Source organism: Dissoconium aciculare (assembly GCF_010015565.1).
Source record: "Dissoconium aciculare CBS 342.82 unplaced genomic scaffold K489scaffold_3, whole genome shotgun sequence".
Lineage (NCBI taxonomy): Eukaryota > Fungi > Ascomycota > Dothideomycetes > Mycosphaerellales > Dissoconiaceae > Dissoconium > Dissoconium aciculare.
The window spans coordinates 1,707,061-1,728,684 of record NW_022984953.1 but is presented as its reverse complement, the minus strand read 5'-3'; the positions used below and the strand labels follow the sequence as shown (position 1 = coordinate 1,728,684).

Genomic DNA, 21,624 nt, shown 5'->3' with positions numbered 1-21,624 from the left:
GACCAAAGTCATGAAGATAACCTTCCAAGGGTGGAAGTCAAATTGATCAATGGGGGTTCGGCAGGGGAGGGCTGCCGACGGGTACTTCCCGAGAGCTGGGGATGAATATGCATCATCTCAAAAAGGACTAGCGCAAGTCACCGGACGATGGAAGAGGTATCACCGAGATGTCCGTTCTCGTGTCGCTCACTTTTCTATCGGAGATCAAAGACATTACAGTGAATACAAGATCAGTGAATAACATCCTGCTCATATACCTATGGAGAGTAATATTGCTTAAAAATATTTGCATGCGAGACTCTCATCGATGGGTGACGTTGGCCACATCTGACCTCGAAGAATGGCTTGGTCGGACAGTGATTACAATCATAAACCTACATTATTGTACAGTATTACATTGTTGCTACAGCGCCCGCATGCTCCGTCAACCTCGTTCGTCATCCAGTAGCGAATCCAACAGCTTCATCTGCCTACATGAAATTGCAATCAGTTCTGCGATCAATCATAGAATTCTGCCCGAACCGACTTACCAGCCATACCCATCATCAACTGTGTCCTCGATTCCCTGATCTCCAGTCTCAACTCCATCTTTGGACTGTAGATCGCTCTTGGCGACGATGAAGTGGTTCGCATGTCTCGCACTCCACGTATCGTTAAGATTCAGTTGCGCGCTCGTGTAAGTATCACGGTGATACATAGGACAATCATCGCCCCAGTGCGCGTCAGGACCACTCTCTCCGCAACGATAGCATACTTTGTGCATGAGATCTTCGTCAATCTTATGTGCAGTCGAATAGTCGGGTATTATTTGACGGCACCATAGTCTTGCACACTCCTCTTCAACATGACCGTCCCGACAACAAATGTCGCAAGAGATAGGACCACGATACGTACGATTGGCGCAAACAGACGAATCATGACCTATCTCGCGACAGCGTGTACACTTGCGGATCTGAACGCAGGCACTCGATGCGTGCTGGTCGACCACATCACAGTGTGTGCAAATACGCTCAGGGCACGACGCACTGATATGACCACGCAGCCCACAGCAAAGGCAGTAGACAAGCACGTCGGGGTTGGTGAGATGAAAATAACGATACTGCAAGCTCTGTTCGGACTCAGTGACATCTTGGAGGCGAAGATCGGTACGGTCGCTGTGATTGTCAGCAGTTCCAAGAGGCTCATAGTCATCACCCGAGGAGATGGACATGCCGGTTGAACTGGGCGAACGATCGGAACCACCATCTCTGCTATCATCATCAGAGTCGTCACCAACATGCGACGACGTTTCTTCTCCGCTAGATTCGCCAGGTGAGCAGAGATCTGATGGACTATCTTCATCATCACTGGACAGTTCGCCGCTTTCCTTTGAACGTGGCGTCGATGCTGCCACTTCGCCACCTTCAATACTCAGTCCCGGGCTGGGAGGTCGACCTTCGAGAGGGGCATTGGTCGGAGAATCTTTGTAGCCATACACAACATGATTTTCGCTATTCCTACGTGATGAAGGGCGTGAGGTATCTGTGTCTTCGGTATCGGAGATCTGTATCGATGTCGTGACATTCGAGTAGTCGACGCCAGTAACTCTCTTGCGCTTCCTTCCGACAGTATCAGCTCGAGAGTCAGCCTCTGAACCCGAGTCCGACATCGTAGAACTTTGCTGCACTGCGACTGCGCTACGTATGACAGGTCTCCTGCAATATTCGCATCACCGTCCTCAGAAAGTTCAAAGCGTTCTAAGGTTGTTGTTGTTGTTGTTGTTATGACGGCGAACGCGCGTTTGGCCAGTGCACACGTTCTGTCGGCTTGGACACTTGCCGTTGGACGGCTTGGCAGCACTACCTAGGTCCCTACTGGTGCCAGCCAACATTACGAAGCAACCTTGGAAGGGTCGAAGAATTCGTCCCTTGTGCGAAAAAGGATTGATCGCGAAAGCACTGGGCCGCCCGATGCGCGACGTGACCTGCGTCAATCCTACGAATATCTCTATGTGCCAAATACTTCTAGACGGTCCGCATTATGCATTAACATAGAAATGCAAGAAGGGGCCCCAGAGTGCACGCGTCTAGCGACAATTAACTTCCCGAACGAGGGAATCCCACGTCGATGCATGCATGCAGGACCCTGTATCTCTCTGCCCAGTGTCCGAGCTTGGAAATGGCCAGTTTCCAAGATGTAGTGCCTGATAATCAAAGTAGGTCATCTTTGAGGTTGCAGTGACAAGCATTCTTCACCTCTTCAAAACCAATCGGCAATCAGAGTAAGACTCTCTATATATACCGTGTCATAACACCTGGCGATCGTCTGGCCATCCTCACTGTCACGTGCATTACTACGAAATTCGGCCCGCGTTACGGAGATCACCTGCAGGCCACGCCCGGAACAATAGACCTTTCGAGACCTCCGCCTAATAACATTCTCTGAGAATCACACAACTGTCTTACAGGAGCGAGAAACTGGACCGAAGAACAAATTTGTGACGGCAATCACCTCTCATCTTCCTCGCAGCGGTCTCGAAAAGCTGGCGCCCTCCATATTCTTATCCTCACATCCATCAAAGCAACCCATCGACACCGCCAAACTGTCTTCCACCGCCACATTGCAGCGATCTAGCATCACCTTCGCGGAGAAGGTCAATCCTCCGCCGGCCCCGGCCTGTGTGCAGTCAGCCGAGAAGAAGATGAGTTCCCAAACACTCAAGGAGAAGGACAATCCCAGGAGGCGGAGGAGTAGCAGTCTGATGTATCAGGAGCCGCCTGAGAGTTTGGAGCAACAAAGTGATCAGGCAGCACTGCCCAACTTGAATTCACAATGGGTGAATGCCAAAGGTCAGTCGACATGCTGGACAGGCAATATGATTGGAGCCATCTGATAGCTGACATTGCCAATGCAGGAGCCTGGATGATCCACATAATCATTATTCTCTTGCTGAAGATTGTCTATGATATCGTACCTTCGATCACACAGGAGACATCCTGGACCTTGACGAACACGACCTACATGTTTGGAAGTTACCTCATGTTCCATTGGGTCCGCGGCATTCCTTTCGAGTTTAACGCCGGCGCGTACGACAACCTCAACATGTGGGAGCAGATTGACAACGAGGATCAATATACCCCGGCGAAGAAGTTCCTCCTCGCCGTACCTATATGCTTGTTCCTCATCAGCACACATTATACCCATTACGACCTGGCATATTTCATGGTCAACTTTCTCGCAACACTAGCGGTTGTGGTACCGAAGCTACCAGCAGTAAGCACAGTCTCTGGTAAATCAAATGGACGACTCCCACACTGACGATGCGTTCTTAGTTTCACCGCACTCGTTTGGCTATTTTCAATCCTGAACCGCAGCACCTGGAGGGTAGCTAACGGCTGTGTTTATTACTTATTCTTGTTTTAATGGCGTTGAGACAGAAGCGACAAGCTAGCTGACGACCCGGCGATGAGTTTCACACTATGTAAAAGTAATCAGAGTCTTGAAAAGTTTCGCGTTCAACGAAGGTCAGGGGTTCCTCTTTCATCACGGACAGGTGCGCGTTGCTCCTCCCTGAGATGTCCTGTCTTGTGGTCGTCACATACGCTGGACATATTCGAATATGTCAAGTCTTGATCATCACACCATCTGCCGTACAATGCCAACCCAGCACTTCCAAGTCGTCGTGGGCGTGGATAACTTGTCTCTAGATCCATTTGTGAAGCCCAATCACAACCCTAACTAACATTCATGTGAATTATGGTTGATCGGCCACTATGCCGCAAAGAGACCCGGCGGAAGTGAGGTCAATGTCAGGACGTCATTGGGATTCTCATTCGTGATTGGACTTTGGCGATTTCACCAAACAAAAGTGTCGATCATCTGTCTAATGTCAGCTACTGCTGCTCGACGAGCTATCAACGTCTTTTCGAACACTCGTGTCGCTTTTGCTGCACAAACGACTCTGCGTGGACATGCCCAGCTTGGTCCCGCGCGCGTGAAACCTTACACCAATACTATCAATCGATTATACGCCATGACTACCAACCATGCCAGGCGCTTCGCGCCACTTGCTCGTGCCAGTGCATCCCATGAGACGCAGGGCAACGGCGGCGATGTGTTGCGAGGCGTTATTTTCGACATGGACGGAACTTTGTGCGAGCCTCAGAATTACATGTTTGGCCAAATGCGGTCCGCACTGGGCATCGACAAGGGCACCGATATTCTAGATCATGTTTACTCCCTCCCGGAACCTCAGCAGACTGAAGGCATGGACAAGATACGAGCGATCGAACGAGAGGCCATGTCCCTACAGAAGCCACAGCCAGGACTGGATGAACTCATGTCGTTCTTGGATAGTAAGGCTATCCTCAAGGCGATCTGTACCAGGAACTTCGAGTACGTATTTTCTAGCTTCTAATTTCTAATCGACGACCATCACATTCGTCGTGGTGTTCATATAACCACATGCCTCCCGGAATATCAACAAATGCTAAATTGTACTAAACCATAGTGCTCCCGTTAACCACCTCTTGACAACACACATTCCTAGCCCCATCAAGCAATTCTCGCCCGTCATCACGCGAGAATTCCGACCTCCGAAACCCTCACCCGCTGGGCTTTTGCATATCGCGCACTCGTGGGGCATCATCTCGAGCGCAGACGTGCCCGAGACAGCACCAGAGCAAAGACCATTGCCCCTGATTATGGTCGGTGATAGCGTCGATGACATGGCGGCAGGCCGTGACGCGGGTGCTGTCACGGTGCTGCTGCGGAGCGAGGCCAATGGACATCTCGTAGATGATCATCGCACGGATGTTGTGGTCGACAGACTTGATGACATGATAAGCTTATTAGAGAATGGGCTGACGGCAAAGAGATAAAGTCCCGTCATGTATGCCCGTCGCGGCGCGATAGAGATATTGTGATGCTAGAAGCCAGTACATATTAGACTTCGGCAAACATACGATCTTGTCGTTCATGCGTGTATCGCTAGTTGAAGTCCCCCAGCGACATCCGGGTCTTGTGATGACAGTTTGGCGTCGTTGTTGACGGCTGCATGCAGTCTGAGCAAGGTCACGGGAGCATTGTACTCCTGCTCATGAAACAATGCCTGCATATTAAAATACTGTCGCCACCGCAGTGCTTGCAATTTTGAACTTCTGGCCTTTGAAAGACATCATTAACCCAAAGGTCCACCCTGATTCCCGGGACCGATCCAATGTAGAAAGTGCAGGCAAGACACCGATGAGGCGGATCGACTCAAATAGGGCAGCCAGATCAGGGCAGGGTAGAATCGTAGATCTGACGGCTGAATCTAGGTCGAATGGCATGCAGCCCAAAGAATTGGCCTATTCAGCCATTTGTGAGCTCCAAAAGCTTGGAGACAGACACGACCTGGTAGCCTCGCCTCTTCATCTCTGGAATGACGTACTGCAGCATCGGAATCGTCCATGACCGCCGATCGTGGCAGATGATCACAGCCCCGGGCCGCAGCATGCTCAGTATGTGCCATGCGTTCAGCCACCAATACTCGATGAATGGATCGTGGGGGTAGATACTCCCAAGGATTGCCCGATACTTTGTCGATGAGACAACATCCAATATGCGACGACTGAAGATACCGGACCCGGGCCGGAAGTAATGTGCTTTCCGTCCGATACCCGCCATCTCATGCGCGTTGTCGATCAACTTGTCGACGATCACGATCTGGCTGGCGAGCGTGGCACTCGACAGGGACACGCTTGGCTCATCGTGCATTGCATGATTGCCGAGTTCGCTTCCCGCCTGGATGATGTCGCTCAGCAGCTCGGGCCGGTCAGCAATGTGATCACCAATGACGAAGAACGTCGCTGAAGCGTTGTGACTTTTCAGGATATCGAGGATGGCCGAAGTGTATTGAGTCGGCGCATCATCAATGGTCAGTCCCACAATCCGTTGTGATGTGTTGACATGGAATAGGACCTCGGGAAAGCGACGTTGGAAATACGAGATGAGGAGTCGCGGCGGTTTATAGATCACATAGACCGGTATGAGAATCAATAAGACGACCAACAGAATGAGGGATTGCGCGGCCATTCGATTTCTGCGGGCCCTCCGGCGAGTCCAGCGTCCGAGTAACGGTAGGCGGATGAAGGGATTGATCAATGGCATATCGACGGACACTCACGAGCCATATCAAATCGACCGTCAAACGTGAGCGACGGAGAGAGAATGAGCGATCAAATGAGCTAGCAGCTTTGATTCCAAGAGTGCACGAAATACCTCACCTCAAGTAAAGCACTCGGAGATGAGCATATCTTCACGGGTCGCGCAAGGTCGTTGTCAAGTGATTGTGCGGATAGTAATGTACCATTTTGTTCCTGTCCACGTCAGAAAAGCACGGGTCCACTTCCGTGCTTCAGGGGCCATAAAACGTCTCCTAGCTGGTAATAACTTGGAATGTCTAAACAGTCCTTCCGCGGCTAAAATCCATCAGCTACTACAAGAGTGGCAATTCGCATTGGAGCCATGGATCTTCCTATCGCGAAGGACAGTACTTTGTCGCATGGATTATTGTGAAGGCAGTGGTGCAGGGTTCCGTGTCGGGACTGTGGTGAAGATCGCCTGGGCACATTAGTGGTAAACGCTCCTAACATCTGGGAGGACTGTTTGCATAAAAGTCATTTCAATATATTTTCAACCGCGGCGTCACACACGCAGTTCATGTCCAAACATTTCGGCGACCCGATTATACTAACGTGAAGTTGTCGTTGGCGTTAAATACCTAATTGAGATCATCTATTGGATCATCGATTGCACCCATGGCAGACAACAACATCCAACGATCCATTGATCCATTGATCCTGATCTTCCATGGATGTCGCATTAGGGTTGATATTGGGGTTATTTGCGAGCGAACCGTAATTTGGTTTTCAGCCCTGTTCGAGTGACGATCGATGTTCACATCGAGCACCTGCACCTGAGTGTTCCATGATGACATCTTCTGGCAGACAGTTCATCCTGCTGTGTGTGCATTTGGAATACGAACCGTGAATGGTCCTTCCTGTCGGTGACTATGCGCCGAGAGGACTCGGCTTTGGAAGACAAGCAGATTGATTCTCACTTGCATGCATCGACCATGAACAGCAGACAGCATTCTTGTTCCACCCAAACTCCGGGAAAGGAATATTCGGCCGCTTGTTGACGTCATGATCGAGCTCTGCAGGTGACAATGCAAATAGCGGTTCGGCAAATGCAGCCTCCATACCTCGCCATATTCAACACCGAATGACTGCGACAGAAGAACCCACCAGGGCAGGCATAGTGTGATGTACAGTACCTCGATAGACGCATACACGCCCGGGCATCCACTCACTGATATCACAACCAAAACAATCGCAATGACCGTATTGGGAGTGGTAAGCCATGTCGCACATGTCAAAAATAATTCACGAGGCCAACTTTCCGAGCCTGGGTGAGTACATGATGAATGACAACAAGGCCACATTCACAAGTGTTGTATCAAGTAGGTAGCGAGACACGACTGTACGCAGAGATCCGATCATAGGCATGTAGTTAGTTCTATCAAGCAGCGCTTGTTATTAATCTGCTTCTGCCGCGACGCCGAGCGTGCCAACCTCTGGATCTTGGTAGACATGCAGATGTGTGTAGAGATGTTTGTACGCAGCAGCCCGTCGTCACTGTGAAGTGCCCGTATGTAGTGTGTGTATGACGCCATGCTGAACATGTCATATCAGGTTGCTCCGCTACCAACAACGACAACAATTATCACCGTGACCAACCTAGGTACGCTTGGAAGATCAGAGTCGCATTTACTTACTAGTGGCTGTCAATCATCCGAAGAAGACACAACCTGAGACACGACATCGCAGATCGCTGGCTCGGACGTGCATCGATCAATCAAATTGCGCCAAAAAAGTGACACCTCCAACGCCATGGCAGAAACAAGTTCTCAGCGAAGCAGTCTCAAAGACTTCCTGGCAGTGAGTTTCCCAGTCATCCACACGTGGCCGCACGGCGTGAGACAACACCACTGATGCGCTTCTTGCCGCCCACCGCAGTCGCTGGCCACCATCAAGGGCGATCTGAGCAACATCACGGCACCACCGTTTGTCCTCGCCGACAAGTCCACGACAGAATTTCCGCGCTATTGGATTGAGCAACCAGATCTATTCTGTGCGCCTGCGCAAGAGCAGGATGCAGCAAAGCGCATGCTCGCAGTCCTGACCTGGTTCCTCGCCAGTCTCAAGGCCCAACAATATGCCGGGCGCGATCCCAGCGAAGGAACCAAGAAGCCGTTGAATGCGTTTCTGGGTGAGATCTTTACCGGCAGTTGTGGGCCTGAAAACGATGAAACCAAACTCGTTGCGGAGCAAGTGAGCCATCATCCCCCAGTGACCGCCTGCTACTTGTGGAACGAGAAGAACGGCATTCGCGCGGAAGGCTATACACGACAAGAAATCACCTTCAATGGTTCTGTCAACATCCAGCAGATTGGCCACGCCGTCCTGCATATAGATGCGTTCGATGAGGATTACCTGATTCCGTTGCCCAACATTAAGGTGAAGGGGATATTGACAGGGTATGTGACGTTGACATGTGCATGAACGGGTGGTGCTCCATGGCAACAACTGACAGAACCATAGATCGCCTTATCCTGAACTGCAAGGATCGTACTCGATCATCTCATCTGCTGGATATGTGGCAGACATTGAGTTCAGCGGCACAAAACTGTTGGGATTGGGCGGCACGAAGAATCACGTCGAGGCAGGGATCTATCGTGCAGACGATACTAGCCGGAAAGAACGTCTATTCCATGCTGCCGGTAGTTGGTCTGATAAGTTTGAGATTCAAGATCATGTCGGGACCGTGATAACAACATATGATGTTACATCAGCTAAACCTGCACCTTTCCGGACGCTTGCTCCCAACGAGCAGGACCCGTGGGAGTCGCGATCCGCGTGGGGCGGTGTTATCAAGGCGATCGATGAGGGCGATATGCAAGGCGTGGCCGACCACAAGTCCGCGCTGGAGAACGCTCAACGTGAGATGCGCAAGCAGCCAGAAACTGACGAAAAGTCGTGGAAAGCACTGTTCTTCAAACCAGGCGAGAATGCCGTCGCTGAGAGGCTTTCGAGGCAGATTGGCAAGGACTTGGCGCCTGAAAAGACATGCGGTGTATGGCGATATGATGCCAGCGCATTCGCGAGTGCAAAGAGACCTTGGCGGGAAAATCTCACGCCACACGGTCCAACCAATAAAGCATAGGGGGAGATACGCTGAGTAGCTCGGGGATGGCCGCAAGGGCCGCTCCGCAGGCGAGGGCGCGCGGTAGGGGCGTTGGGGGCGCTCAAAAAGAGAATTGGGGGACGCTGGACGGTGGGGTGCGTGAATTTTCACATTTTCCGGGTCGATGCGATTGGATTTACGACTTAAAAATGGCCAGATGCTGTAGCGCGCGCGAGATTCATGTGAACGAAAATGACACCTGAGAGTTCGGACTTTTGGAATATTCGAGGCTCTGTAGAAGTCCGCTAGAAGGGACTCGCTCGCGTGGGCAAGTCGTCTAATTTTCCTTGGGTCGCTTAGTTGAAAGTGGTCCGACTGGGATCGTGGGCCTTGAACCACTTAAATGCTCCTTCATATTGCCTGGACGCGAGGACAACATGAGGTGATCTCGGATAATCTCAGGGCTGGCCACCCATCCGGAGAACGTCGGTCAGCGCGCTCGCTGCCGGAGAGGCCGCCACCATTTCAAGCCACAGGGCCTGACCTTTTTCTTCAGAACAGGGCGCGGCACAGTGCGGTACCGGTTGAGGTGGGCTGTTCTATGGTACAGGGAGGTTGTCAGGGCATTGCTTCTCCCTGTCTGGAATAGTGATAATAATAAGTGAACGGAAACACTCGCGACGTTGCAGTTGGAGGTTTCGATGAGCGAGGATGTGTGGAGACCATGTTATATCGAGAGATAATTGACGGCAGATGCGGCTGCCCATTTCGGATCTGATCACAGCATCGCCGAGCACTCGCCGTATGGAGTTTTTGCACCTTGCAGGCTGCCGAGGCATGTGAGGTGCGGATCGTCGTATACCTACGTTCCTGCTTATTCGGGATATTCTACGCTTCTTACCACCACGAGTTGACTCGACGAAGCAACATCCACCGCATGCAGCATTGTTACCACAAAATTGAATGATCTCCCAAAGATTAAGCCACGTCTCTTGGCGATGATCGAACTAATCACGATCGACGTGTCACAGGCGTGTCAAGAGTGCACTGTGTTGCGACAGGAGTGACGGGGACCTGTGGATTAGGTACGATCACGTCCAAAGTTTCCGTTGAGGCGACGGGAGCAACCTTGTCAGAAAATTGACCGGGAGCGAGCCACCGTTGTCCGGCCGCGGATGAGCCAGGGGAGCGGTAGCTGAAGAAACGCGTAGCGATAATTGGCATGGATTCCTTTAAACCCACCAACTGTTCGAGAACGTGTCGTGTTTGCCAAGCCCAAGGTCATGTACCCTACAGCACATTGAGCATAATACGAGCACGCAAATAATAAGTGTTCACGGCATGCAAGCAACATCTAGCAATCCTACTATCGAATCTGACCCGCGCAATATTCACCAACATGGCTGATCATGAATCATAATGACTGTCGGGCGGAAGGGACCACTCTTGTGCACGGCATAATATTGCCGAATAGAGGCGTCGTGCGACGGTGCACAAATACAGGACTATCCTTATGCTGTGTTCTCTGCATCGTCATCGTGGTGTGTATTATTCTTAGCTCAAAAGGAGTGGTGGTGGACGAAAAGGAGGAGGAGCAGCGGGAGGAGCACACGTCTGGACGCACAGAGGAGCCGACGTCTGGCCAAGCTCTCATGACCCGGCCGCTAATAATGGGCAGCGAGACAGGCATGGCGTTCGTTCCGCTGATGAGATCTCCCTCGCCCCCCCTGCCCCCTCCCAAGCTGTACAGTGATGATTCTGTATGCAGGTGGTTGTGCCGTGGGAGGCTTTCAACTTCCTGAACAGAGACACGCATTTCGCATGTGCCTGATATTCTGTATGATGACGGCCGACCCATGCATCAGGACGTATGGCACCCACAAATCATCTGATTATGTCGACGGTACACTGGGGCGTTGTTTCCTTTTCGCCCTGCGTCGAGAGATGGGATCGACAAGATAACAAAACCTCCCGCATCCTGAATATTCACTCATGCAGCACCTCCGCCGAGCTCATCATGCATTGAGCCATGCAAGGCAGGTCTCGCCCACAGCGGAAGGGTGGATCGCCTGCAGTGTCCTACGAGACAAGGTGGCTTGCACACTTCGCCTTGCTCCTCTATCGTGACTGAAGCCCATCAAATCAGGTACTCCAATCATATCACCGCTTGTGGCGTTCAGGAACACGCAGCCCGCCTCTCCAAACCGCCCACGCCCGCCTGCGTCGCCTTCCGACTCCCCTCTATCTCACGAGACCGCGGCTTACATTCTCCGCAATTGAGGCGCGCGCGACGGTATGCTCTCTCAGACGAGGTATATTACTTATCTCACGATGGCAGTGGTCGGGCAGGCGCCACTTACGAGTTGCTGGCTGTACCGCGCGCACAGGAAAAATAGCTGGGCGCAACAGACACTGCCCGTGATCAGGCCCTTGAACGGTCGTTCGTCGCCGAGTGACGGCAGCGTGCATGTCTACAGTAGGTCATCATGTTGGCTGTCTTAGTAGTGATGAGTGTATTTGACAGGCCAAGACAATGATGACTCGGGCCCAATGGATACAGAGTACACATTGTTTTTTTGTTTTGGGAAAGTAATAAGACCCCCCCACCGTTGAGAGAGTCGCTCCGGCCGGCCCGAATCCGCCAATCCTCACCTGATGCCAATTAAAGATAATGACACGAGAATTATGCAGCGGACGGTCATCCTATGTAGGTCGCGACCCTTTTGGTCCGATGGGTCCTCACGCGATGTCGCGGTTCCCCAGCTAGGTGGAGCTCCGAAGGGCGATGATCTTCGCGTGGGTTGTAAATCACCGACGATAACTTGTTGACTGCAAGGCCGGGAGTAGCAGCAGCAGTGATGGTGGTGCACCATCAGAGCGAGCGCGCGAAAAGAAGGTGTGTAAGACAAATGATGCCTGCTGCGAGGGAGAGACAGAGAGAGTGGGAAGACAACCGTGCCGTTGGTACATCACTCCATTACAGCCCAGGACTCTCATCATCTCACCCGAGGTTTGCTCCAGCCAGAACGCTGGTTGTATGTGGAGGTGGATGCGCGCTGTTGTGGTGCCCTCAATTATTAGTGTTTGGCACTACTGGAAACGCCGCGCATCTGGGAGGGTGTAGGGGTTGATGGACATCGGAGGCATGGCGGCGGCGCCTCGTAACGCCAGATGATACCTCATGCGAAGTCTTCGCCCGATCCGTGCAAGCCTCATGTCTTAGGGGCCTGGAAAATGCTCGTGTTGACATGACTAAAGCCGTTGAAGTGGACTTTCTTCCACTGCGCTTCTACGATGCATACACATCGCCCTCGCCGGCTTTTCGAATGCCACGCCACATATCCTCACCATTTCCCCCAAATGGTGTGTTGGCTCCGGCATGCGAACGCGAGCGAAGAAATCCTGCGGGGAGATGGTGTTGACCGTGACGATTCTGACCTGACATCAGCGATAGCATGATCTTATCAGCCTGGCCATCGCTTGCGACTATCTTCCCGGGCGATTGTATTCACCACCTCCGAAAATCGACTCTGAAATCTCGTGTGTCCCAGTGTCTCAGCGACGATTCTTTCCGAGAGACTCAAAACTTCGTCCGGCCAACCGCTTGATGCATGCTGATCTTATTCGACCTTTCAAAACAACCACGACACTGAACTGATCCCTCTCTTCTCTCCTACACAAGTCTCGCCTGGCTTGCCGACTGTCGTGAAACGCTAGCGAAGTTCGACATCAGGTAATACGACAGAAACCTGCGAACGGCTGGTTGATTCCGGACTTCACCTGCATATCTGGCCTATATCAAGATCACCAAGGCCCCTAACGACAACATATCTTTGGCTCATCAGCCTCGCATATCCGTTCTTTTTCTCCGAACATCGATCCGACAGTGCATGGCGAAATTTTCCGTGACATCCATCTCATGAGCTTCATTTCACCTTTGTTTTAGGACCTTTTTCTTTTTGGAGGATCCAACATGGCTGGCCTCGCAGCAAGTTTCGTTCGAGAGGACGCCTCCGGTGCCTGTGCCCGGTTCCTGTCCTCGGCCTCATCACGAAAGCCAATCGACCACGCGACGCTCTTGGCCGAGATCCCTCGAGGAGCAAACTCGACATTCGCTCCATTGGCTACCCTTTCCGCACTTCTAGATTCCGTCTCTGGACCTTGGCCCATACTGGAGTTGCAAAGAACGCACACAGAGCTATGGAAGCTTCTACCAGAGCAGGCCAAAGCCGGCCGTGCTTCGGAACTTGAGACCACAATGCTCAACTACGTCTCTTCACAGTGCAAATCTTCATATACTTCCCTTCTCGACCTGTACCATCCATCGTCATCATCAAAAGCAATCATTGATCCTATTACTAGCCGCTCAAGCCACCATCTCAACCTGGCCACGACTGTCAGGAATTTCCAGCTTCCGAGAGCGAAGACCACCAACCCCAAGCCCGTCGTGGCGATCTCCTTACCTAATGGTCCTCTTCTAGCCATCACGGTGCTGGCCACCGCTACATATTATACAGCCGCACCAGTGGCGCACGGTAATGGCGTTGGCAAGGAGCAGTTCAAGACCGACGTATTACAATCGCGATCCGACATTGTCCTTGCATCCGCGGAAGATGTCACTCGACTCGGACTGCAGGACGCTTGGCTTTCAGAGGCTGGCATCGAAGTCTTTCTCATCGATCTGAACGACTCAATGGATCTCGTAGTACGAACTCTCAATGGAAGACTTGTTCATGCCCCGTTCAGCAAGTCACCAGTCGTTCGGCCCGAGGCCAATGCAGCAGACGACACCGGTATTCTCCTTTTCACAAGCGGTACGTCAGGGACTAAAAAGCTCGTCCCTCTCTCCGTCCACTCAATGGTCTGCGGAGTCGCCATGGTTGTTGAATCATGGGGATTGTCCCCATCAATGCGATGCCTGAATCAGATGCCACTGAACCACGTCGGCGGTCTCGTACGAAATCTGTTCGCGCCGATCTTCTCCGGAGGTTCAGTGATCTGCTGCGCAGGATTCGATGCCAACCTATTTTGGGATTGTGTGGAGGACCACTCCCCGACTTGGTACTACGCCTCACCCAGCATGCACCAGTGTATCCTCGAAGCAGCTGAGGACAGACCACAAAGTCTTGCAAAGAGCAAGATTCAACTAATCTGCAATGCTGCTGGTGGCCTCTTACCGAGTCTTGCCATTCAGCTGCGTGACACTTTCTCACGAGAAAAGTTGGATTGCACAATCCTTCCCAGCTATGGTATGACTGAATGCATGCCCATTTCGACACCGCCTCTGGACTACCGCCTGCAGAAGACTGGAACCTCTGGTGTGACCGTCGGGCCTGAGATTGCGATCTTGGATGGCCACGACCGCCCTCAGACAACTGACGTTGTCGGTCGGATCTGCGTCCGCGGTGCTCCTGTATTCGCTGGATACCTTCGCGCCAACAACACTATCGACCGATCATGTTTCACAGCTGATGGTTGGTTCGACTCTGGCGACATGGGTTACCTGGACAGCGAAGGCTACTTGTACATCACTGGCCGAAGCAAAGAGGTCATCAATCGCGGCGGAGAACTAATCAGCCCCTTCGAAGTCGAGGAAGCGATTGTCGTGGCTGCCAGCAAGCCTAATTCACACATCTACGGCCGCGTCAGCAAAGCTCTGGCTTTCAGTGTGACTCACGATGTACTTCAGGAGGTTGTCGGAATCGCAGTGGTCACACCCAGTGGTGCACAAAGAGCATGCTTGAGAGGAATACAAGAGTCGGTCAAATCAGTGCTCAGCTCCGTCAAGGTGCCTGTGCTACTCGTCTACATGGACGACGGCCTACCCACGAATAACAACAAGATTCTGCGCATTAAGCTCGCGGAGCGTTTGGGACTGCCCTCAATATGCGACAGCACGCCACCAACAGGGCGATACTACGAGGCAGTCTGCCCGCCGCCCAACACATCACTCAGCATGCCCATTCAGTGCAAATCGCTCGAGATGAACCACTACTGCTTGAAAGTTCTTGCCGATGAGACCCTCTCAGATGCCCAAGAAAGCTTCGTGAGGCCAGATCTGACCGGATTCTACCCAGAGCTGATCGTTGCCCCGAGCCGAAACCAGAGCGTCAGCGGAGCATCTATTGTGACCGCCGCGAATTCCCAAGAGCTGATCATGAAGCTGGCCAGCGGTCTGCACGGATACAACGTTCCTTTCAAGGTGCGCGTCTTGGACACGGCCTTTCCTCGACGCTCTTCTGGTGATATTGACGTTGCGTCCTTGGACATCCTGCTGAACACCCCTGAAGCCACCAATGTGACTCACAATCTCTCTGGCACCGAGGCTGTCGTTGCCAAGGTCTACGCTCTGATTCTGTCAATCCCGGTCAGCGATCTCTCGAGCACTTCCCACTTCTTCGATCTCGGTGGAGATTCCATGGCCGCTGGCAAGATGCTGAACGCGCTCCGCAAGGAATATCCGCTCCGTCTTCCCATCAATATCCTCTTCGCCAATCCCACACTCTCCCAATTGGCGCAAGTGATTGATGATCGCATGCTGGAAGAGAAACCAGAGAGCACTGAATCGATGGTTTCAGTCGAAGAGGAGTTGCTCCCAGGCTGTGCAGAGACTTGCAGCTCGACCAATCCCTTCCTTTTGGTCATCCAGCTGCTTCCTCTCGTGGCTATCTGGCCACTTAAGCGTGCACTGACATGGACCGTTTTCATCTACTCGATGACCGCCATGTTCCCATGGGCGACCACTGACAGTCTACCTGGTCGTCTGCTCAACTTGGTACTTTCTATGGCCGTTGGCCGTGCTGTCACGAGGATCGTCTGCCCGCTCGTGGCTATCGCATTCAAATGGATCGTTATTGGCAATCACCAAGAAGGTATCTATCCGATGTGGGGCCGCTATCACACGCAATGGTGGCTCGTCGAAAAGGTTGTCGCGATCTGTGGCCCGGGCGTCTTTGCATTGTCAAATTGGTCGCTCGTCTGGTACTACAGATTGCTGGGAGCCAAGATTGGCAGGAATGTCATCATCAACAAGCACGCTCGTCTCGGCGAATGGGACTTGATCACAATTGGCGACGATGCGGTTTTGGAACGTTGCACTATCCGTCCTTTCGCAGTTGAGCGCAACACCTCAATGTACCTCGGACGTATCACCATCGGAAGCAAGGCCTCTATCGGCTTGAGCGCCATAGTTGCTGCCGGCACCAGTGTCCCCGCCGATACTTGCATTGGTCCCAACTCGTCCAGCTGGGAAGTACTCGATGCGGAAGAGAGCAACCGTGACTTGAACGCAAGCAGTGTTCCTGAAGCGCACTGGGCCTTGCAGATCTTCCTCGGTCTTCCGTTGACGGTCTTCAACGCCTTCCTCGGGGCTCTGCCATGGCTCGCTTGCCTGGTCGCCCTGGTCATCCGCGCACCCGAAGATCACTTTGAAGACTTCTTGCAATCGATCATCATCTGGTTCGCAAGCCCGACCCGTGTTGGATGGCATTACGCCGCTCTGGCAGCTCACGCATGTCTCGGACCTCTATTCGGGTTTGCCTGTGTTGTGGCCATCAAGAAGATATTCGATCTGTTCTGTGGCCGCATTACGCCGACCTTGGCTAGCGACCGCTCGCAGATGACCAGATTCCGAATGCAGCTCTTGGAGACATTGTTACCTGCCGGAAAGTTCCACAAGTTGACCGAGTTGTTTGGCACTCACTACGGTAGCACCTCCGCCTTTGCACGTGCAATGGGTGCTAAGATTGGTCGACGCGTTTACTGGCCGGGCACTGGTCCTTCGATCCAGAGCTTCGATCTTCTGGAAATTGGCGACGATGTTGTCTTTGGTTCCCGATCGCACCTTGTCACCTCAGACGGTGGTGGTAGCGACTACGTCCGCATCAAGTCCGGCGCCATGGTCGCTGATCGCGTTGTCCTCCTCCCTGGCTCCGAGCTTGGAGAGAAGACTGTGATGGGAAGCGGTGCGCTGGCAAAGCGAAACAAGGCGTACGCCGATGGCACCACCTGGGTCGGCAACAAGAAAAACGAAGCAGTCTGCCTCTCCGTCGAATCCACGCGTCCTGAAAAGAGCGGCCACCGAACAGAGCAGTACTACGAGTCGATCAACGCCCACAACATCGTGCCACGCCACTCGCCCGCCAGTTCCACTGCCACTACGATCGTCCGTCCTTTCCCTGATTCTGAACGATCCAGCATGCACCTTATCGAGAAGCCACGCCCGTACTCTCCTGCGCCATCCCACTATGGAGACTCAGATGGGTTCAAATCAGCGCTTGAGACCCCTGCCGACAGCCGAAAGCCTTCAATTCAGGCCCACAGGCTCGACTCGTTCGCCAGCAGCGTCATGCCTCCCCTTCGCAGATCACCACTACACAAGTCCGAGTATACTGTTGAGCAAACCACGACGATCCAACCCGAATCTTCAAGTCCGTTCGGCCGTGCCTTTTACGAGGGCAAGGCTTCGTATCGCGTGTGGGGCCAATTCACCATCTTCTGCTACAGCACTCTTACAGCAGTCCTCAGCGCCACCTGGTGGAACGCAGGCTCTATTGCTGCAGTGCAGGTCGTTGGTCACATGTACCAGAACAAGACTTGGCTAGCCCACCCGCACGGGTTTCTCGGTCGCGACAACATGATGCGACCTGCAAACTTGTTCATCTTCTTTTGGGTTCTCATCGTGGCTATGATGACCTTCCAGAGCATCGTTGTTTTGGCATTCACCATCGCCGCCAAATGGATTCTCATGGGCCGACGCATGCCTGGCAACTACGATTGGGACAAATCCTCCTATTGCCAACGATGGCAATTATTCCTCAAGCTCGAGACTTTCCGTCGTCGCTGCTACGGTAACATCGGCATCCTCGGACTCCTCACCGGCACACACTACGTCGTGCTGTACTTCCGCGCACTCGGCGCCAAAATCGGTTCAGACTGTGCCCTCTTCGCATCAGGCAACCCCTCCCTGATGTTCACCGAGCCCGATCTCTTGACGCTCGGTGACCGCGTCGCTGTTGACGATGCTAGTCTCGTCGGCCACATCAACACACGTGGTAAATTTGACCTCAACCCGCTCTCTGTCGGATCGCGCAGCGTTCTCCGCACAGGCAGTCGTCTGCTCTCGGGCGCACGCATGGAAGAGGATTCTTGTCTCTTGGAACACACGCTCGTCATGGCGGGTGATGTTGTGGACACTCAGGCTACCGTTCAAGGCTGGCCTGCTGAGGAGTTCCAGAGCAAGAGGATGCCGACGATGGAGGTCAGACGGCACTGGAAGCCGTCTGGCTCCGCATGATCGGCGCTACACACTCATTCTTCAAATTTTCTTTTTTTCTTCCAAAAGATTTTGCTGCTTTTATTGTGGTTGGACTACTCCTTCCCCATTTGGGTTGTTTCGATGTCAGGCGTTTTATGGTTGGTTTTGGAGTTGGGGTCCACGGCGGTAGATACAGCAGTGAAAGGTATCGCCTGCACATGATTGACGGATGTCTTGCATATATAATATTTTCTTCGCATGGATGCGGAAAGGAGCATACATAGAATTATCAAGGTCTCTATGACTTTCAATCGCAGAGTCATATTATTGCTTCCTGCTTCCTGCTTCAACTCTGACTTGAGTTCGGTAGTCAAAACAGCCCTTGCGTGCCGGCGAAGTAGTAAGTTCCATGGTATCGAAGTCGTTTCGGCGTTGATCGACTTGAAGTCTCCTCCCTGCCTATGCACGAACTACAACGCTCATACGAAAGCTTCGCATGTCGTCAAATCCTTGATCCGTGTCTCATTCTGGAGCCACATACGGCTTGACCAACATTTCGCTGAATCTAAACAGATGGTTTGTCAGTCGTCAAGTACCAGATTTACCACCTTGATGTCCCAGTAGCTTTGTGCAAAAACACTCACTTTGATATGCTTTCCACGCCTCTCACTTCGTTTACTAACAGTGGCATCTTGACAACATGGAAATCCTCAGCATACAGATCGTCGATCTGTTCTAGGTACTTCTTCTGCATCTTCCGTCGAGAGTTACATTGCTCGCAAGGGTTGTCTTTCTTGGGAAAGAGCAATTGATTGACGACCATAGCATGAGTGTCAATTTCATATCCTCCCAATTCTTGGATCATACGCTCGGTCTCATATAAGGAAAGGAACTCGGGAATCATAACCGGGACAAAAGTAGTCAGATCCGCGTTTTTGAATTGCTTGTTGACCTCGCCAATGGTGGCTTGCAGATCGCGGAGTTTTCCAACGACCTCGTCGAATGATTGACCATTCGGCATGCCCCGGCTTCCCATCAGGCCGTTGATCATCGGCCCGAATTGCATCGAAAGCTGATTGAGCTTTTCTAGCGCCTTCTCCATGACGGTTGGGAATTGCAAGAATCGCAGAGTGTGTCCAGTAGGCGCGGTGTCGAAGATGACGAGTTCGTACTCCATGCCCTTGAGTTGCTTCAAGACCTCAGCGAAACTCATGGCTTCATCTACACCTGGAATGCTGAAAGCCAGCTCCTGGAACATGCTACCAACACCGCCCAGTCCGGCCATAGCCTCTTGCGCGTCCTCGCCTCCCGCTGAAATCAAGTCGTTGATGCTGCCGTTGGGATCGATCTCCATTGCGGATAGGTTGGGAACCCCGGTCACAGGACGGGCATCTTTGCCGAACTTCATTCCAAAAGCATCGCTAAGGTTGTGCGCCGGGTCAGTGGATATAAGGAGGACACTCTTGCGGACCTTGGCCATCTGGACGGCCAGCGAACATGATGTTGTTGTTTTGCCAACACCACCTTTGCCACCAACGAAGATCCACTTCAGCGACTTCTGATCAAGAAGCGCTTGCAAGCTCGGCGCCATTTCGTCAGCCATTATGTCGGGTTTTAATTCTAGATATCGATGTTTGGCTTCCTTTGTATGAACAATTTCCCGGTGAGCAACGGAGATCGAAGGTTGTTACCAAAAAAGGCAGAAAGTCGAGCAGGTCGGTACGCGATAGAATGTAAATTCGTCGGACAGAAAGCATGCAACACGTCGCTTTCACAGGCTTTACACAAGTCTAGACTGGTGCGGTCATCCAAATCACATGCCAAAGGTAAGGGAAACCAGACTACCACACTCATGAAATACCTGGAACGTTGGACTCCAGGGCTGTTACGTAGTGTGCCCCCGCCGCCAGGATGACAGGCGGAACTCGTGGGGCAGCTGTATGCCTCAGGTTGGAAGGGACATCAATTATGCTTCTCAATTGGGAAAGGCCTGTCACGTCGATGTCATCAATCGAGAGTTCGACCGACGAGGTAGTAATTTTATTTCCAGCATTCTCATTGGAACGACAACATTAGAGAGGCCGTGATCTGTATTCACTTCACCTCCTCATGCCCGTGCCCAATCCGTTCCTTCGATTGTGGTATCGCTGGAAAGCTTTACGCCTTCCATGGCGGCGACAATTCCTTGCAGGTCATGATCTGGCTGGCAACACATTCTGGGAATTTAAAGATGCATTGAACGCAAACCGGTGGCGGCGGATTGTCAAATACTCGCAATCATCAACACACTACGCCGATATTCAAATCTCCCGCAAGTGCAAGATCGTTGTAAAGATCTTGTGATCCGTTATTCTAACCAATTTGTTACAGCCCAATGGCACCAATGGCTTCGACACACTCGACCCGTTGCGCCTACGACACAAGAGCAGCAGTATGAAGTCTGCCGACGCAGCGCCATGCAGCGACTTGCCGCAGAAGCCGACGAACGTTGGAAGAGCCAACCGAGCTACCTCGACTCGCCCAATCGGCAGCAGCCACAGCCGGCAATCGGTGTGAAAGACCCAGGTGGCTACGTGGACCAACCGACGGAAGACGTGCAGAGACAGGGCGTCAGGACTGCAGTGGAAGCACCCAAATTGCAAGAGGCGAAGAAGAGTAAGAAGGATCAGAGTCCATACGAGAAATCGCAATCGAAGGGAGGACCGAGTGAAGGATGGCAGCCAGAAGAATGGACCGGTGGGATCACGCCGCGAAGGTGACATTCAAATTGTACAGTGGAAATGCCGAATCAAAGCGAGACCAAGCTTTTGTACCATAACTGCATTGATTTTTGCGCCCTGTAGCATCAAAAAATACCGTAGTTGACGAACATGAATCATGTATCAAATTCAACAAAAACGCTTTTTCTGGCGAGCTACGGCACTATAGCACTTACGTTTGCATCCGATTGGGGGTATCTACTAAACGGGAAGCCTCAGGACCAACGAATCTGATCCCGCGCAACACAACTTCATTGATTCCGAGCTGAGACGGAATCTGACAAATACCAGACCAGTCCATGAACATTTGCATCATCCAATTCAAACAAAAAGCAAACAATTCGTTCCACAGTCACATAAATCAGCCACTTGCGAGAGCTACGGCTATAAAGAAAGATTTGG

The 21,624-nt window shown here is 52.2% G+C and overlaps 9 protein-coding genes across 9 annotated transcripts; 5 read left to right on the top strand and 4 right to left on the bottom strand.

Annotated features, from left to right (window-relative positions):
- Positions 1-244: 244 nt before the first annotated feature.
- On the bottom strand, positions 245-1,648 carry K489DRAFT_429695 (uncharacterized protein; the record flags this gene model as incomplete). The annotated part of the gene is made up of 3 exons (XM_033608383.1): positions 245-470; positions 531-641; positions 1,101-1,648. The coding sequence occupies 3 exons, from the start codon at positions 1,646-1,648 to the stop codon at positions 425-427; spliced, it is 705 nt and encodes a 234-aa protein (XP_033462467.1). The 3' UTR covers positions 245-424.
- A 533-nt stretch (positions 1,649-2,181) lies between these two features.
- K489DRAFT_429694 (putative unfolded protein response protein Orm1) lies at positions 2,182-3,703 on the top strand. The gene is made up of 3 exons (XM_033608382.1): positions 2,182-2,828; positions 2,894-3,252; positions 3,312-3,703. The coding sequence occupies exons 1-3, from the start codon at positions 2,681-2,683 to the stop codon at positions 3,369-3,371; spliced, it is 567 nt and encodes a 188-aa protein (XP_033462465.1). The 5' UTR covers positions 2,182-2,680; the 3' UTR covers positions 3,372-3,703.
- On the bottom strand, positions 3,325-3,703 carry K489DRAFT_377977 (uncharacterized protein). The gene has a single exon (XM_033604287.1). The coding sequence runs from the start codon at positions 3,690-3,692 to the stop codon at positions 3,495-3,497; it is 198 nt and encodes a 65-aa protein (XP_033462466.1). The 5' UTR covers positions 3,693-3,703; the 3' UTR covers positions 3,325-3,494.
- Positions 3,704-4,012: 309 nt separating this feature from the next.
- K489DRAFT_387398 (HAD-like protein) lies at positions 4,013-4,859 on the top strand (the record flags this gene model as incomplete). The annotated part of the gene is made up of 2 exons (XM_033606320.1): positions 4,013-4,374; positions 4,490-4,859. The coding sequence occupies 2 exons, from the start codon at positions 4,013-4,015 to the stop codon at positions 4,857-4,859; spliced, it is 732 nt and encodes a 243-aa protein (XP_033462464.1).
- Positions 4,860-5,331: 472 nt separating this feature from the next.
- K489DRAFT_387397 (carbohydrate esterase family 4 protein) lies at positions 5,332-6,054 on the bottom strand (the record flags this gene model as incomplete). The annotated part of the gene is made up of 1 exon (XM_033606319.1): positions 5,332-6,054. One exon carries the CDS (start codon positions 6,052-6,054, stop codon positions 5,332-5,334), a length of 723 nt encoding a protein of 240 aa, XP_033462463.1.
- A 1,750-nt stretch (positions 6,055-7,804) lies between these two features.
- Positions 7,805-9,505, top strand: K489DRAFT_377973 (Oxysterol-binding protein). Its single transcript, XM_033604286.1, has 3 exons — positions 7,805-7,961; positions 8,040-8,560; positions 8,625-9,505. The coding sequence occupies exons 1-3, from the start codon at positions 7,914-7,916 to the stop codon at positions 9,244-9,246; spliced, it is 1,191 nt and encodes a 396-aa protein (XP_033462462.1). The 5' UTR covers positions 7,805-7,913; the 3' UTR covers positions 9,247-9,505.
- Positions 9,506-11,878: 2,373 nt separating this feature from the next.
- Positions 11,879-18,850, top strand: K489DRAFT_393234 (uncharacterized protein; the record flags this gene model as incomplete). The annotated part of the gene is made up of 3 exons (XM_033606766.1): positions 11,879-11,914; positions 13,265-17,371; positions 17,606-18,850. The coding sequence occupies 3 exons, from the start codon at positions 11,879-11,881 to the stop codon at positions 18,500-18,502; spliced, it is 5,040 nt and encodes a 1,679-aa protein (XP_033462461.1). The 3' UTR covers positions 18,503-18,850.
- A 135-nt stretch (positions 18,851-18,985) lies between these two features.
- K489DRAFT_387394 (anion-transporting ATPase) lies at positions 18,986-20,066 on the bottom strand (the record flags this gene model as incomplete). The annotated part of the gene is made up of 2 exons (XM_033606318.1): positions 18,986-19,028; positions 19,108-20,066. The coding sequence occupies 2 exons, from the start codon at positions 20,064-20,066 to the stop codon at positions 18,986-18,988; spliced, it is 1,002 nt and encodes a 333-aa protein (XP_033462460.1).
- A 402-nt stretch (positions 20,067-20,468) lies between these two features.
- On the top strand, positions 20,469-21,377 carry K489DRAFT_377969 (uncharacterized protein). The gene is made up of 2 exons (XM_033604285.1): positions 20,469-20,774; positions 20,834-21,377. The coding sequence occupies exons 1-2, from the start codon at positions 20,573-20,575 to the stop codon at positions 21,220-21,222; spliced, it is 591 nt and encodes a 196-aa protein (XP_033462459.1). The 5' UTR covers positions 20,469-20,572; the 3' UTR covers positions 21,223-21,377.
- Positions 21,378-21,624: the final 247 nt, after the last annotated feature.